This window comes from Mobula hypostoma, chromosome 6 (genome assembly GCF_963921235.1).
Source record: "Mobula hypostoma chromosome 6, sMobHyp1.1, whole genome shotgun sequence".
NCBI classification, from domain to species: Eukaryota; Metazoa; Chordata; class Chondrichthyes; order Myliobatiformes; family Myliobatidae; genus Mobula; species Mobula hypostoma.
The window spans coordinates 40,528,918-40,545,222 of record NC_086102.1 but is presented as its reverse complement, the minus strand read 5'-3'; the positions used below and the strand labels follow the sequence as shown (position 1 = coordinate 40,545,222).

The window sequence follows — 16,305 nt, the reverse complement described above, 5'->3', positions numbered from 1 at the left end:
GAAAGTACTAGGATGATGTAACTTATCAGATTTTGAACTGAGCACTGGAAAGTGGAATTCATTATGAACTGTGTTTTTCAGCCAACATAGACACAATGCAAAGAACATGCAACCACTTGTGCTGCAAATTTCTATGATCTTTACTGATATATTACAAGCCTTACGTCAGTGGTAAATATCTTATTTACCTCGCATCATATCAAAATGTCAGAAGTGTGTTATGTCTGGACCAACAGTTAGTTTGATTATTACCACCTTACTGCTCTGTACTGTGTATATTACAGTACTGTATATAATACGACATTGCTTTTCACCCAGTGCCCAGGCAGCTGTGCTGCTTCTCCCATATCTGTAGCTACTGGCTCTCCATTTTTTAATGCTTTACTTTAGAATTTTGGTATAAGATTCAAGCAGCTGTTATCTTTTGCCATGGGGGTAAACTCAATTTCCGTTTGCCTTCAATTCTACTTCTCAATATAGATTGCTTTAATTTTTAGTGAATTGCCAGTGCCTTCAATAGTTTGAGATTTTTCCCCTCATTTCAGTTTGTTTACATAAGCCAGACCCATTCATTTGCTCAGCTGCTGTCAGTGAATCTCACATTCATTGTTCAGTCAAGCTGGTTGTAGAACAAAACACCAAGCATAGAAGAGTACAGCACAATGTTGCGCCAAACAAATGCCCAACTAAACTAATCCCTTTTCCCTTGTCCATATCCTTTCATTCCTCAAATCTTCATGTGCCAATCCAAGAACCTCTTGAACACCCCTATCATGTTTGACTGTATCACTACCATGGACAGCGTCTTCCAGGCACCCCCCACTCTCTCTATTTTAAAGAAAATTTGTCCTGCACAGCTCTTTTGAACCTGCCCGTTCTCACATTAAATGCATGCTCTTTGATTTTAGACATTTCAACCCAGGGAAAAAGATTCCAGCTGTATAAAATATATTTATTCCTCTCATAATCTTATAAACCGCTGCCAGACTTTAGAGGGAAGATCTGGCAGAGGTTTATAAGATTATGAGAGGCTCCAGAGACAACAACTCAAGTTTATCCAACCTCCTTCCTCTTATAGCAAAGTTCAAAGTACATTTATTATCAAAGTATGTATGCTATTTCAACCTTGAGATTCAACTACTTACTGGCAGCCGCAAAGCAAAGAAACACAATAGAACCCAATAAGAATTTTCCACTCAACAAAGACTGTCAAACAGCCAATGTGCGAGGAAAGGAACAGATCATGCAAACAATAAAAAAAGTAAACAAATAACACACAGAACATTAACTGCAGTGTCCCTGACAGTAAGTCCACAGCCATGGACCAGTTCAACACTGAAGCGGCTGCTGATGGTTGCAGGTGCTAGCTGCAGAGTCAGTTCAGGCCTGAAGCCAGTAAACCTCGTGAAGTAGTGAGGTTTACTCACTGCTTTTCCCTCAGCCTTGACACCTTGATCAAATTGAAGCCTGTCCAGGAGCCCAATGGTTGCAGGGCAACGACTGCTTCCAAACCTGGCGAATGCGAACTAAGACTCCTGAACCTCCCACACAATGGTAGTGACGAGAAGAGAAAGAGACCAGTTAACCATAGGCAGACGGCACTGAACACTTCGATTTTCGCTCTCACCCTTGATGATTTTACTCATGATCAACGTTTTAATCAGTATTCAGGAATGGAGCCAACCACATCATGGATGACCATTCTGCTATCAGGCCTCAAAGCAGTGTCCACCCCCAGCAATGGCCACCCCGGCCGTACCTGCACTCTCAGGAGTCTAGTTCGCTGAATCCCCCAGGAGGTCGTTTAGTCAGTTCAAAAAAAATCCTTAGAAGGGAAATTAGAGGCTGCAAACTGCAGCAATCACAGTTCAGAAGAAATATATTTTAGATTAGAGTGTCTAGTATTTTTATTTTGGTCTGCAAAATGTCGCAGTTGGTCACCGGCGCCACCTTGGGTTGTAATTCAGGCAACATCCTGGAAAACTTGTGCATGCTCTCCAAAGCCCTGACATCCTTCCTATAATGGAACAACCAGAATTAAATGCAGCCTAGCTAGAGTTTTATAAAGGGGCAACATAAATTCCCCACTTTGGAAATCAATTCCTCTACTAATAAAGGCAAGCTTGCCATATGCCTCCTTTACTACCTGTGTTGCCACTTTCTGCACAGTAGACATAGAGAAAGTCTTAGAAGTTGGGTTTACTCAGTTCAAATCAACATTGAATAAATTGTCAAGATTAGAGATAATCTGGATTATCTTGAAATATTGGGGAAGGAATCAAGGACTTCTTATAAAACAATGTACATTGAAAGAGCAATGCTGTTTCTACCAATGTCAATAAAAGCGTTTTAACTAATCAGAAGCAGGACAAGTTGTAATAGGCTGCCAAGGAGTTGAATATTATTGATACACAATTAGAAGTTAATTTCATGTCTTTGGCTTTCATTAAGGAAAACATACTGACCTTTATACTCTTTTGTCATCCAGGATTGAAATATTTTTTCCTTGCCTATCACCAGAGCAGCTGTTTTGCATTTGAAAGAGCAGTTGCAGATTGATTTCTTGTCAGTTCTTGAGTGGGCATCTGTGTGAGATTCCAGTGAAACTGCCACAAGTTCCATTGCTATCAACAACAGATAAAAACCTTCCGTGACTTTGCCGTGACATTGGTTGCAGATCAGAAACTGAGCAGTTTCTGAAAATTCCTCTTCAAATAAATACCCTTGAAGCCATGAGCCAGTGTTACTTTGATCTTCTCTAAAATGGTGACTCGTCTTTACCTCATTTCTCTAAATTCTCTTAAGTAATATAAGAGTAAAGATGGTGATGGTGTGCAAAAATGCGAACTTATGATTAACAGTGGAAATGAGTAAATAGTGAAAGGGTGATATAGCATCTGGGAAAACAGATAATTAAAGAAAGTGGTATAAGATGCACTAGGAGAAGTGATGGGAGTGGAATTATTGATGTGTTCCACTAGAAGGTTAAGTCGTAGTTCTTGATAGGTTTGTTCATTTTGAACCCGAAAGGAGTTAGTAGAGCAAATTGAAGAGTTGGTAGGGAGATGAGAGAAATCTGCAAGAATAGGACAGCATATTGAGAAAAGGCAAGATTTTAAAAAATGAGTCAAGTATGATCAAGGTCTTTGATTTGTTATGTTCAGTGCTGCAAAGTTATGTATCACACATTGAATGAGAAGTCTTCTCATGTACGTCATACACTGCTAAACTTGAAATTGGATTTTCATTGCAATTGAGAAATCATATCATGGTTTCCCAGATGAATGCAGTTCCAAAGCCAGAAACTCCGAAATGAGAGCAACAAGTAGAGGGAAAATGAGTAAAATGATCAGTAATAATTCATTTTTCACCACGCTGCATATGTTTCCCTGTTAAATATGATGATCCATAATTAATATCAAGTAGTCTGCTGCATAAGTAATAGCATAGGTAATATAACTTAATTGACTCAGAAGTCCTTAATCTTCCAAAGTACTCTTCATTTCACAGCAAGCTGTATAATGGAAGTATTTTTAACTGAAAGGATGCTGAACATATTTTACAATATGTGTCAGTAACTGCAACAAAATTACCTTTCATTGAACTTGCACAACATCTCTCACTGCAAGAGTACATTATTTGTATTTTGTTTTATATGTGTCTTTGTGTGGTACAACAAGCTGTATTATCCAACAATATTTGTAAGGTGATCATACTGGAAGATTTAATTTTCAATATTAATGTGACTTGTTCACAAAAAAAGTAAAACTAACTCAATGTACAGAGAGAGGAAGTATTTGTACTTGTTTAAAATGTTATAATGCAAGGTGCAATTTTATTTTATCTGAGCACAGTTAAAAAATATAAATACACTTACATGTATTAACATAGGCATTTAGTATGTACAAAATGACATCCAATTATTCTGTTTACAGATTCAATATATTTTCATAAATGCAACACTGTGTTGTCGCTTCCCATTCCACACATTCAAACGTCAACTCCATTTTGAAGCAGTAACTTGGCCATTTTGTTCTCTGCAAAGAATATCTAATAGCAACAATGGCACCCACAAAATACTACAAGATGAGAAGAGGACCATTGATCCAGCACATAGTATTCAGTTTCATGTAATGGCTTTTCTAAAGATTCCTGAAAGAAAAATATTCAGAGCATTTTCATCTCCAAGTTTGTTTTCACACATAAAATATCACTCAATCTGTCTGAAGAAACACAATGTTTGTTAAGCAACATAATGGTCGTTGAGCTTACCAAATCTCACTTTGTTCTGTGTTTTTGTTTATCCAGCTTTGCAAGCCCAGTACCTTTTTTTTTAACCACATAACCTTTCAAATTTTGTTTTCTAGTATTAATTGCTGCTTTTTTGTTTTTTCTTTCTGTTGTTTCAGTAAAAGGACCAAGAAAGTTAAGTCTGCCGACAGATCTTAAGACTGATCTCGGTACGGTAGGCGAAAGCTGACAGTTCATTTTTTCAGGTTATTTGGGTTGGAGATGAGCAAACTTCACAAAATTAAGATAAATGAAACAAAGCTAGACAGTGAATGTCTGAGAGACTGTTAAATATATTCATTATTTATTTTTAAAACATAGAATATGAGCTCCACACCAAATTTATTTATGGACAGATGATTCTTTGCTCATCTCAAACTGTTTTTCTTTGGTTACCACTTTATTTTTAAAGCTTAATTTTCATATTGTATTTTTGTTAATTTAAATAATTTATATGCTTTTTGTTAATAAGTTACTTATTTTGCTTTCCTGCCCAGAATTTACAACTGATAAACTTTTAAAATCTGTGAAATAATACATTCCATCCATTAAAATTTGTTCTAAAGTACAAAATATTTTAAGGTACTGAACATTCACATAGAAAGGAAAATAGAATATTTCCATTAGTGAAGTAAAAAGTTTCTCCTGGAAGCAAATAGGGTATTGTTTCATAGAAATTTCTCCAATTTGGATGTTAACTCTCTCCTTCTCAGTTATGTTCTGAGTTCAGTTTTACAGAATTGATCAGTCTGGGTAATGCGTTCAACTGGATTTTGATTTTGCAACCCTCCGTGTCTGAGCAGCCAAGGTAAACGTCAGCTGTCTCTGTACAGTGCCATATACGAACTTGTCATTAAAAAAAGGCCAATCTCTGTTTAATAAGCGCATTTCTGATGTTCTTACTTTATTGTAAGCTTATGGAACATGTATTTGTTTATAAGACCTTCATTCAGAAAATTAAATAACATCAGGATTTGAGTCATAGATTTATAATTAATGAGGTGTAAAATGAAGAAAACTCACAGTTATCTAAAATTACTAATAGAATAGAAAAACAATGCTAGAAAAATGCAAAAGGACATGTATTATTGAAAGCATCAAGTTCAGATGGCAATATTGTGCCAACATATTTTGGCTCTCATACTGAAAATAATTTCAGTGACATTAGAATCAGAGGACAGGTGAAAGAGGTAGTTTCTGGCACTTGAGTATTTGATAGGAGGTACTAGGGGCTCCACCTATTCCAACTGCACACAAGGAAGCCTATAAACAAAGTACATTTTTGATCCTCTGCTGCACCTGTTTATCTCTGCATTCATTTCCTCATTGAAAATGCCTAACAGAGCTCTATGGTTGAAATCCAAATTACATTTTTAGACTCTCATTTTTAAATCCACAGTGGGCAGGAAGGCAGAGGGGGTTGCATTGTTCTGTTGGTAGAAAAATAAAATAAAATTATTAGAAAGAGATGATACAGGGTTAGAAAGTGTTGAATCATTGTGGATGGAGCTAGGGAACTGCAAGGGTGAAAAGACCCTGACAATAGTTATATTCAGACCCCCAAACAGTAGTAAAGATGTGGTCTACAAATTACAACGGGAGATAGAAAATGCATGCCGAAAGTGCAATGTTACAATAGTCATGGGGGATTTCAATATTCAGGTAGATTAGGAAAATTCAGTTGGTTTTGAATTCCAAGAGAGGGAATTTCTAGAATGCCTACAAGATGGCTTTTTCGAGTAGCTCACGGTTGAGCCCACTACGGGATCAGCTATTCTGGATTGGGGGTTGTGCACTGAATCAGAATTGATTAAAGAGTTTAAGGTAAAAGAACCCTCAGGAGAAAGTGATCATAATATGATCAAATTTAACCTAAAATTTGAGAAGGAGAAACTAAAATAATCGCTGTGATGATTGTACGTTCTAGTACCAATTGTTTGGTGACAATAAAGTATAAAGTCAGATGTATCAGTATTACATTGGAGTAAAGGGAATTACAGGGGCATAAGAGAGGAGTTGGCCAGAATGGATTGTAAAAGAACACTGACAGGGATGACGGCAGAGCAGCAATGGCTGGAATTTCTGGAAGCTATTCAGAAGGCACAGGATATATAAATTCAAAAGAGGAAGAAGTATTTGAAAGGCAAGTTGACATAACCATGGCTAACAAGAGAAGTCACAGCCAACATAAAAACCAAAGAGAGGGCATATAATAGAGCAAAAATTAGTGGGAAGTTAGAGGATTGGGAAGCTTTTAAGAGCCAACAGAAAGCAACTAAAAAAATTATTAAAAAGGTAAAGATGGAATACGTAAGTAAACTAGCCAATAATATTAAAGACGATACCAAAAGTTTCTTCAGATACATAAATTGTAAAAGAGGGGCAAGAGTGGATATCGGACCGCTGGAAAACAATGCTGGAGAGGTAGTAATGAGCGAAAGTGAAATGGTGGATGAGCTGAATAAGTATTTTTCATCAGTCTTCACTGTAGAAGACACTTAACAGTATGGTAGAAGTTCCAGGTGTCAGAGGTCATGAAGTGTGTGAAGTTACCATAAAAAGAAGATTCTTGAGAAACTGAAAGGTCTGTAGGTAGATGAGTCGCATGGACCAGATGGTGTTACACCCCAGGGCTCTGAAAAAGGCAGCTGAAGAGATTATGGAGGCATTAGTAATGATCTTTCAAGAATCATTAGATTCTGGGATGAAGACTGAAAAATAGCAAATGTCACTCCACTCTTCAAGACGGGAGAGAGGCAAAGAACGGAAATTATAGGCCAGTTAGTCTGTCTTCAGTGGTAGGGAAAATGTTGGAGTCCATTATTAAGGATGAGATTATGGGGTACTTAGAGGCACATAATACAGTAGGCCAAAGTCACAATAGTTTCTTTAAGGGGAAATCTTGCCTGACAAATATTTTGGAATTATTTGAGAAAATAACAGGCGAGATAGACAAAGGAGAGTCAGCGGATGTTACTTGGAATTTCAGAAGGCCTTTGACAAGTTGCAGAACGAAGCTGATTAACAAGATAAGAGCCCATGATATTACAGGAAAGATGCCAGCATGGTTAGAAGATTGCCTCCTGCCAGTCAGCCAAAGACTGGGAATAAAGGGGGCCTTTCCCGGTTTGGCCTAGATAGGGCTAACTGACGTAAATAGGGAGACCACTTCGCCAAGCACTTACTCTCTGTCCTCCAGTAAAAGCGGGATCATCTGGTAGCCACTTGTTTTAACTCTACTTCCCAGTCCCATTCTGACATGTCAATCCATGTCCTCCTCTACTGCTGCAATGAGTTGGAGGAGCAACACCTTATATTCCATCCGGGTAGCCTCCAACCTGATGGCATGAACATCGATTGCTCGAACTTGTGGTAATTGACCACCCTCTCCTCTCCTTCACCATTTCCCATTCATGTTTCCCTCTCACACCTTCTCTCCTTACCTGCTCATCACTCCCCTCTGGTGCCCTTCCCTTCCCTTTCTTCCATGGTCTTTTACCCTCTCCTATCAGATTCCCCCTCTTCCAGCCCTTTATCTCTTTCACCACTCAAGTTCCCAGATCTTTCCTGCACCCCCTCCCCCTCTCCCAGTTTCACCTATCACCCAAAACCTATAGGGGTTTTGATCGAGGAACAACTGCACAGGCACATGGATGTCAGCGAGTTAGACCAGCGGGAAGAATTTAAAAAGGAGACAGCTTTATAGAGCGGACACAGGAGCAACAGGATTCAGAATAGGAGGGCTTTGGCAACAATGGTCAAGGCAAGATAAGTAACTTGTGAAGTATAGGAATAGGAATGGTCAGTGAGGCTGGTGTTCTGTACTGGGTGTCAGATGTGGGATGTTCCGGAGACTCCCAGCCTCCCGGACGGCCACATCTGCACCAGGTGCGTTGAGCTGAGCTGCTTGGGGACCGGGTTAAGGAAATGGAGATGCAGCTGGATGACCTTCATCTGGTCAGGGAAAATGAGGAGGTGATAGAGAGGAGCTTAGGCAAGTAGTCACGCCGGGGCCTTGGGAGACAGGTAAGTGGGTAACAGTCAGGAGAGGGAAGGGCAAGAGTCAGATACTAGAGAGTACCCCTGTGGCTGCCCCCCTTGACAATAAGTACTCCTGTTTGAGTACTGTTGGGTGGGGGGACAACCTACCTGGGGGAAGCAACAGTGGCCGCGCCTCTGGCACAGAGTCTGGCCCTGTGGCTCAGAAGGGTAGGGAAAGGAAGAGGACGGCAGCAGTGATACAGGACTCTGTAGTTAGGGGGTCAGACAGGTGATTCTGTTGGCGCAGGACAGAAACACAGATGGTAGTTTGCCTGCCAGGTGTGAAGGTCCGGGATACTTCTGATCGTGTCCACAATATCCTGAAGTGGGAAGGTGAACAGCCAGCCAGAGGGGGTGGTACATGTTAGTACCAACAACATAGGTAAGAAAAGGGAGGAGGTCCTGAAAACAGACTACAGGGAGTTAGGAAGGAAGTTGAGAAGGACCTCAAAGGTAGTAATCTCGAGATTACTGCCTGTGCCATGCGACAGTGAGTATAGGAATAGAGTGAGGAGAAGGATAAATGTGTGGCTGAGGGTTTGGAGCAAGGGGCAGGGATTTCGATTTCTAGATCATTGAGACCTCTTTTGGGGCAGGTGTAACTTGTATGAAAAGGACAGGTTGCACTTGAATCCGGTGGGGGTGGGGAGGGGACCAATATCCTGGCAGGGAGGTTTGCTAAGGCTGTTGGGGAGAGTTTAAACTAGAATTGTTGGGGGTTGGGAAGAGAACTGAAGAGACAGATGAAGGGGCGGTTGGCTCACAAATAGAGAAAACTTGGATTCAGTGCGAGAGGGAGGATAGGCAGGTGATAGAGAAAGGATACACTCAGACTGATGGTTTGAGATGTATCTATTTTAATGCAAGGAGCACTATAAACAAAGCGGATGAGCTTAGAGCGTGGATCAGTACTTGGAGCTATGATGTTGTGGCCATTACAGACTTGGATGGTTCAGGGACGGGAAAGGTTACTTAGAGTGCCAGGCTTTAGTTGTTTCAGAAAGGACATGGAGGGAGGCAAAAGAGGTGGGGGCATGGCACTGCTAATCAGAGATAATGTCACGGCTGCAGAAAAGGAGAAAATCATGGAGGGATTGTCTACTGAGTCTCTGTGGGTGGAAGTGAGAAACAGGAAGGGGTCAATAACTCTACTGGGTGTTTTTTTATGGACCATCCAATAGTAACAGGGACATCAAGGAGCAGATAGGGAGACAGATTCTGGAACGGTGCAATAATAACAGGGTTGTGGTGATGGGAGATTTTAATTTCCCCAATATTGATTGGCATCTCCCTAGAGCGAGGGGTTTAGCTGGGGTGGAGCTTGTTAGGTGAGTTCAGGAAGGTTTCCTGACACAATATGTAGATAAACATACAAGAGGAGAGGCTGTACTTGATCTGGTATTGGAAAATTAACCTGGTCAACTGTCAGGTCTCTCAGTGGGAGAGTATTTTGGAGATAATGATCACAATTCTATCTCCTTTACTTTTGCATTGGAGGGAATAGGAACAGACAAGTTAGGAAAGCGTTTAATTGGAGTAATGGGAAATATGAAGCTATCAGGCAGGAACGGAAGCATAAATGGGGAACAGATGTTCTCAGGGAAATGTATGGTAGAAATGTGGCAAATGTTTAGGGGATATTTGTGTGGTGTTCTGCATAGGTACATTCCAATGAGACAGGGAAAGGATGGTCAGGAACCATGGTATACAACGGCTGCTGAAAATCTAGTCAAGAAGAAAAGAAAAGCTTATGAAAGGTTCAAAAGACTAGGTAATGACAGAGATCTAGAAGATTATAAGGCTAGCAGGAAGAAGCTTAAGAATGAAATTAGGAGAGCAAGAAGGGGCTATGAGAAGGCCTTGGCGGACAGGATAAAAGGAAACCCCAAGGCGTTCTACAAGTCGTGAGAGAATAGGACCAATCAAGTGTGATGGTGAAAAAGAGTGTATGGTGCTTAATTTTTACATGTAAATTGTGAATAAAAGCTGTTTTATATGCTTTAAAGGAACTATGCCTGATTTCACTTTGGAAGGACAAACTCCAAGGCAGAGTACAAAGTAAATGGCAAGATACTTGGTAGTGTGGAGGAGCAGAGGATCTCGGGGTACATGTGCACAGATCCCTGAAAGTTGCCTCACAGGTGGATAGGGCAGTTAAGAAAGCTTATGGGGTGTTAGCTTTCATAAGTCGAGGGATAGAGTTTAAGAGTCACGATGTAATGATGCAGCTCTATAAAACTCTGGTTAGGCCACACTTGGAGTACTGTGTCCAGTTCTGGTCCCCTCACATAGAAGGATGTGGAAGTATTGGAAAGGGTACAGAGATTTACCAGGATGCTGCCTGGTTTAGAGAGTATGCATTATGATCAGAGATTAAGGGAGCTAGGGCTTTACTCTTTGGAGAGAAGGAGGATGAGAGGAGACATGATAGAGGTGTACAAGATAATAAGAGGAATAGATAGAGTGGATAGCCAGCACCTCTTCCCCAGGGCACCAGTGCTCAATACAAGAGGACATGGCTTTAAGGTAAGCGGTGGGAAGTTCAAGGAGGATATTAGAAGAAGGTTTTTTACTCAGAGAGTGGTTGGTGCGTGGAATGCACTGCCTGAGTCAGTGGTGGAGGCAGATACACTAGTGAAGTTTAAGAGACTACTGGACAGGTATATGGAGAAATTTAAGTTGGGGGCTTATATGGGAGGCAGGGTTTGAGGGTCGACACAATATTGTGGGCCGAAGGGCCTGTAATGTGCTGTACTATTCTATGTTCTATGTTCTATGTTCATTGGGAATATTATCTAATGCAGAACTGGTCAGAGCACTTTGATGTAGAAAAAATTCCCAACATGCGTCACCAATACACGCAATGACCAGTTCCAACTTGAATAAGATAAAATGATGCTGCTTGACCCAATGAGTTCTTTCAGCTGCTTACTTTTTATGTAAACAGCATGAATTAGTGTTTTGGTTGCAAAACTTGCATTCAGCTGTGTTGGAACATTAATGGTTCACCTGTGAGTTCATCATTCAATATTTCAGATAAATTCAGATGTGATTTGGTGTTCTTGGAACTCACTGTTGTCTGTTAAAATGTCAACCAAAATCATACAGTATATCTCACTGAAACTTAGTGAATGCTTTTTCCTACTTTTAAAGATCAAATATTCATGAAACAGGGGCTTAGGAAGTCACACCAATGGGAGATCATCACCATATCAAGGATGCCCAGGAGTAATGACATAACACATGTTAGTTTATCACGCCTTGTAGATTAGCACAGCAGTAAGGACATCAATGGCAGTAGATTCCACAATCTTTTCCCTTACTGTATACCCCATTAATAATTAGTGTAGTCATAGAAAACACATTCAGAGGATTTAAAATGAGAGAGGAAAGTATATTGGCAGTTTATATTAGAAATAATCTTAATGTCTCTCATGTTTCATTACTTTACGTTTGGACATAAAAATCTTAGCCCCAACATTGCAAACAACTCCTTTTAAAAGCCTTATTGCTATTACTTGTAGTCTGCATAAATGACCTAGAAGACTGATAAGAAGCTCTTATCCTTGATAGCAGCTAAAGGCTGCTGTCCAATTGAAAGAGCAGTCCTGTATTCCTGGCTTTGGGGACACTGATGAGCATTCTGTTGAAGAGGCAGTGTAAGAGATGAATTTGTCCACAGGTAACATAGATGGTTTAATAGTGCACTGAATCTGCACACCAGGCAACACCAGAAAGTGCAACTGCTGGAATCTGGAGCAAGAACAGTCTGCTGCAAGAACTTAGTGGGTGAAGCAGTATCTTTGACTGATAGGAATTGTTGACGCTTTGGGTCAAAACCATGCATCAGGACTACTCGGTTTCTTACTGCACACTGGGTGACCAGACAGGATTGGTAAGGGAATAGTTTGACAATTGGATAGAACTCAGACTTGTCCACCACTACATTACCTTCTAGTCACATCACTGAGTCAGTTATTAGAGCCATAAGCTTGGATATCTAGTCTCTGCTGCCCTCAGCCATCAGGGACAATACCGTATAGTGAGATCAAAACTGCTCATAGTAAGTCTGTGAGAAAAGACTGTTATGTGCCTGTTCCTGCAGTCAAGGACAATCACATGCCATGTCTATTCTCTTGTGGGAGGATATTCTTCTCTTTGGCTTTTCTAAGATGGCCTCTCATTGTATCAAGAGAACAGAGATCTATTATCTTGCTGTACCTGTGAGGCAGAGATCAGCTACTAATCTTGATTAGGGCATGAACATATTAAAATTTAACATATCCAAATTCTGCACCATCAATGCAGTTCCAGTTAGTGTTGTTTAAGGAGATTGAAGTGTGCATAGCCTCTGGAAAAGAAGTAATGGAGCATCCTAGCTCCACACAGATTTATGCGACAGCATGAAGATGTACTCCTCTTGGTTTTTTTCTCATCTGCATTTAGTCAGTCAATCCCGAAAGCTTCCTAACTATCTCAGTGAGAATTGCATCCAAGTTGATGAATTCTCGTGCCTGAATCCTCCGTGCCATCACGTGTGATTAGACACCCCGTCTGGTGAGCACGCACAGAGAATTCTCTTTGCCTGCTGCCAGACTGCAGGCCAATGGTGCCTGCTTGATCACCACATGAGGTGATTCTCCTAAACTAATATTTTAATCTTTCACTGTTCTGTCTCTGAGTCAATGCAATGATGCAGTGTGCACTTTACTAATGCTTTATCTTTCTTCTGTTGCTCTAATGTCTTCTCTTGCTCTTTCTCTGCTGCCTTGCCTAGCAGCTCCAGGTACATTTCTTCTTCTTCTTCTCAGAGACCCTATGACTTCCACTGAATCACTGTAAAAACAAGGCAATGGCATTTACAAAATGCTTCTCTCTACCTTCATATCAGTGCAGCTTCACAGACTACTAAAAGATTGTGTATTACTGGTGATATCAGAAGGCATATTATATTAGTATGAAACATTTAAGTGAAAACTGTAGGTTTTCATTCCTCTTGTAGGTCCACTGCTTATCGGTTTCAGTTAGTTTCTGGTCCAGTAGATGCTGAATTCTTGTCACCCCTCTCCAGAATGGCAAGCACGTTCCTTGGTTTAAGCACAGTGGTATAATCAATCCTGCTGTTTTTCATATATATACTGCTAGTACTCCTTATTATAGGTTCCACTTCTGTATGCTGGAAGTGGCAACTCACGGGAGTTACTACATCCAGGGTGCACTGACGGAGGAAGATGACACTCCAAGGAGAAATGAGGCTTGTTCATGCTGTTTGTCAGTGACAGAAGAGGAACAGAGGGGAGTATTTTCAACTCGATTAATTTCTTACAGCACAAACTGGGCTATCTATTTTAAATAAATAAACAATTTTCAAGTATGCAGTTGCTATGAATTTACTTTGCAAAGCTAAAGCTTCATCACACTAAAAAATTAAAGTCTTGTTGATTCAACTATGTTAAGATTGTTACCAAAAATGAATAAATTTAAAGCATTGAGTTTTATAGCCTTCTAGTGAAATGCCACGCTGTAATAAAAACTCCCTATTACCGAACTCAACCCTCTGCCAGCGGATTTTTACAAATTCTCAGGAGAAAAACATTCTAAATTTGAAGTGCCTTGTCCTCTCTAAACTTATAATAGCTATGAACAAAGCAGAATTGGTGATGGTTAAGAGGAAGAAAATAATCATTCAAAGTAACTGCCTCCAGCTGTCATGCTAATGGAGCTATAAATACGAGGGAAAAAAGATAAAACTGTAAAATTGGATTATTTAAGGCATCACATCTTGATTAACAAAATAATACTAAGGAAATATTTTATCTTCAGTCACTACGTGAATGTCACAATAAATACATTCAGTCAAAGCATTTTAAATTGACTTCAGGAATCAGTTACCATCTTGCTCTCTGGGATCTGTGAAAGGTTCCTGTTTTGAAGGGAGAACAGCTGTTTCAAAGAACTCAGTGAAAGCTTTTGAGAAGACTAGAACAATATTTGAAGGTATGTTATGAGACAATGATTTGTGATATTTTTGAATTAAAATCGATCAAAATTAATCAAAAATTGATTAACTGTTTTAATTACACAACAAGCATAAATTTCATGTCGATTTCAAAACTATTCTAAAATTCAGTAGACTGTGAGGCATCCTTTTGTCTGGTAAATGACCATGAGCCAGCTGATGCAATTGCTAACTGTATGTTAACTGAGTGAATAACTCATCGATTTGAATACGCTGTTTAAATATACAATCCTTGCTCCTAAGTGGGTTGTGAAGTCTAATAATATAGTTCAGACATGTATGTATTGTGCCAGTTGGTGCAGGGTGCTAAGCTGCCTGACTAGTTGTCCCTGAAGGGACTATTGTAAATTACAAAGAAAAGAAAATGTATTTTAGAGTGTGAGGAATGAATGCTTCTCCCACCCTATAAACTTTGGTTCTCTTTTAGTCCTCTCATGGTGTTCTCCCCAGTTAATCTGTACAGCTTGGAAGCTGTTAGGTTTTCCATCCTCCTTAACATGTGTTTTAGTAAGATACCATTTGTCATCTGCTAGTCGTCTTCAAATGATATCCAAACCCAAATATATCTCATCTGGCATCTTGAGTATTGGAGTACTCCCACAATACTACATCTTGCTAAGGCAATTAGTTGTTGACTTTCTTACCTTTTGAAGAGCCACTTGTAAGTTTGTAGAACTCAAGGACAAATGTGCGACATGTTTTTCTATTCCTGTTTTTTTTAAACTTAATTTAGTCAAAAACCCTTTAACTATCCGAGAACTCTGAACTTATAATACAGAGCCTATAGTCGGAAGTTCTTTTATAACTTGAAAGTGAGTACTTGTTCCATATATCTACCTGGTAAAGAGCCCTCTTAGTTCATGTGTACATGCCCATTTACAGACTAGGATATGCAGTCTATCTAGCTAACATCAAAGATATCAGTATACCATGTGTTACTTTCGAGCAACTCCTCAATTTTTTTAACCTATCTAAATAATCTTTTGTATTCAACTTTGCATGTTTGATTCTATGTAAGTATGTAAACATAGTGCTGGCTCTGTAGGAAAATTTTGAACTCTTAAGTAAGATGTATTATGTTATATAACTTTTACAGTTTCTGACACAATGGTTTTGAAAACGTTCATAATATGTATCTAATGAAGCTACAGATATATTCAATTTAAATAATCTTGGGTCATATCTTAAAAGGTGATGGGGTAAACTTCCATTCATGTATGTTTGTTTGAATTCAAAATTTCTTAACAGAAGCTTGAAAGGGAATTGTAAGTATGATATGTTTATTACATGAAGATTAATATTGTAGAATGATTCCTTCACATTTGTATTCAGAAAATTGGATTAAAAATATCAGTAAATATAAAATCTCGATGATGGTTTCTTGTTGAATATGTGCCATGAATTTGACTTCTGAAGACTCCCATCTGCCGTGCACACCCCCAGTCTTAAGTGGTGTTTGCACCTGGTCAATGCTATGTTCCTGGCTGCTAACCCTCATCCTTGAGTCCCAAAGATATCCATATGTGATGTCATAATATAATATTGAATCTTAACAATGTTTTAATTGATACCTTTCTTCCCTTATATTCGCAATATTTATAGGCTTAAAAAGTTTCATGATTTAATCTCAGCTTCAAGCTATAACATTTACCTTAGAGTGATGTATTTTTCAAGTCTTTGTGGTGTTTAAGAGTGTCGAGTATTACAAACGTAATATATTTGGAATATTTTCTAAGGATTTATATACTTATGCTTTTGTTCAGGGTCATATTGTGTTAGAAAATTAGAAATATAACCAAGTGATAATGGGTAGGAAACAAAATATAGCTGAGAGTGGAAAATAATTAAAGAAATATTTGGTACAGATTTCTCAAATAGTACAGAAGCTGTGTTTGAACAATATATCCACTTGCTGACCATGTCGAATAACATTACAGTTTACATAATCATTTGCT

The 16,305-nt window shown here is 39.2% G+C and overlaps 1 protein-coding gene across 10 annotated transcripts in view; it reads left to right on the top strand.

The window, feature by feature from the left end:
* stxbp5l (syntaxin binding protein 5L) overlaps nucleotides 1–16,305 on the top strand; it is a 348,597-nt gene that overhangs the window by 282,467 nt on the left and 49,825 nt on the right. For 5 of the 10 annotated variants that reach the window (XR_010018308.1, XM_063050644.1, XM_063050643.1 and 2 more), the window contains 2 exons: nucleotides 4,410–4,461; nucleotides 14,240–14,328. The exons of 4 other annotated variants lie outside the window; for them this stretch is intronic. Coding sequence is in view for 5 of the 6 variants with exons in the window: in XM_063050644.1 (XP_062906714.1) it covers nucleotides 4,410–4,461; nucleotides 14,240–14,328 (141 nt within the window). In the remaining variant the exon portion in view is untranslated. The remainder of the gene's footprint in view (nucleotides 1–4,409; nucleotides 4,462–14,239; nucleotides 14,329–16,305) is intronic. One more of the 10 variants, XM_063050642.1, reaches the window with a different exon arrangement.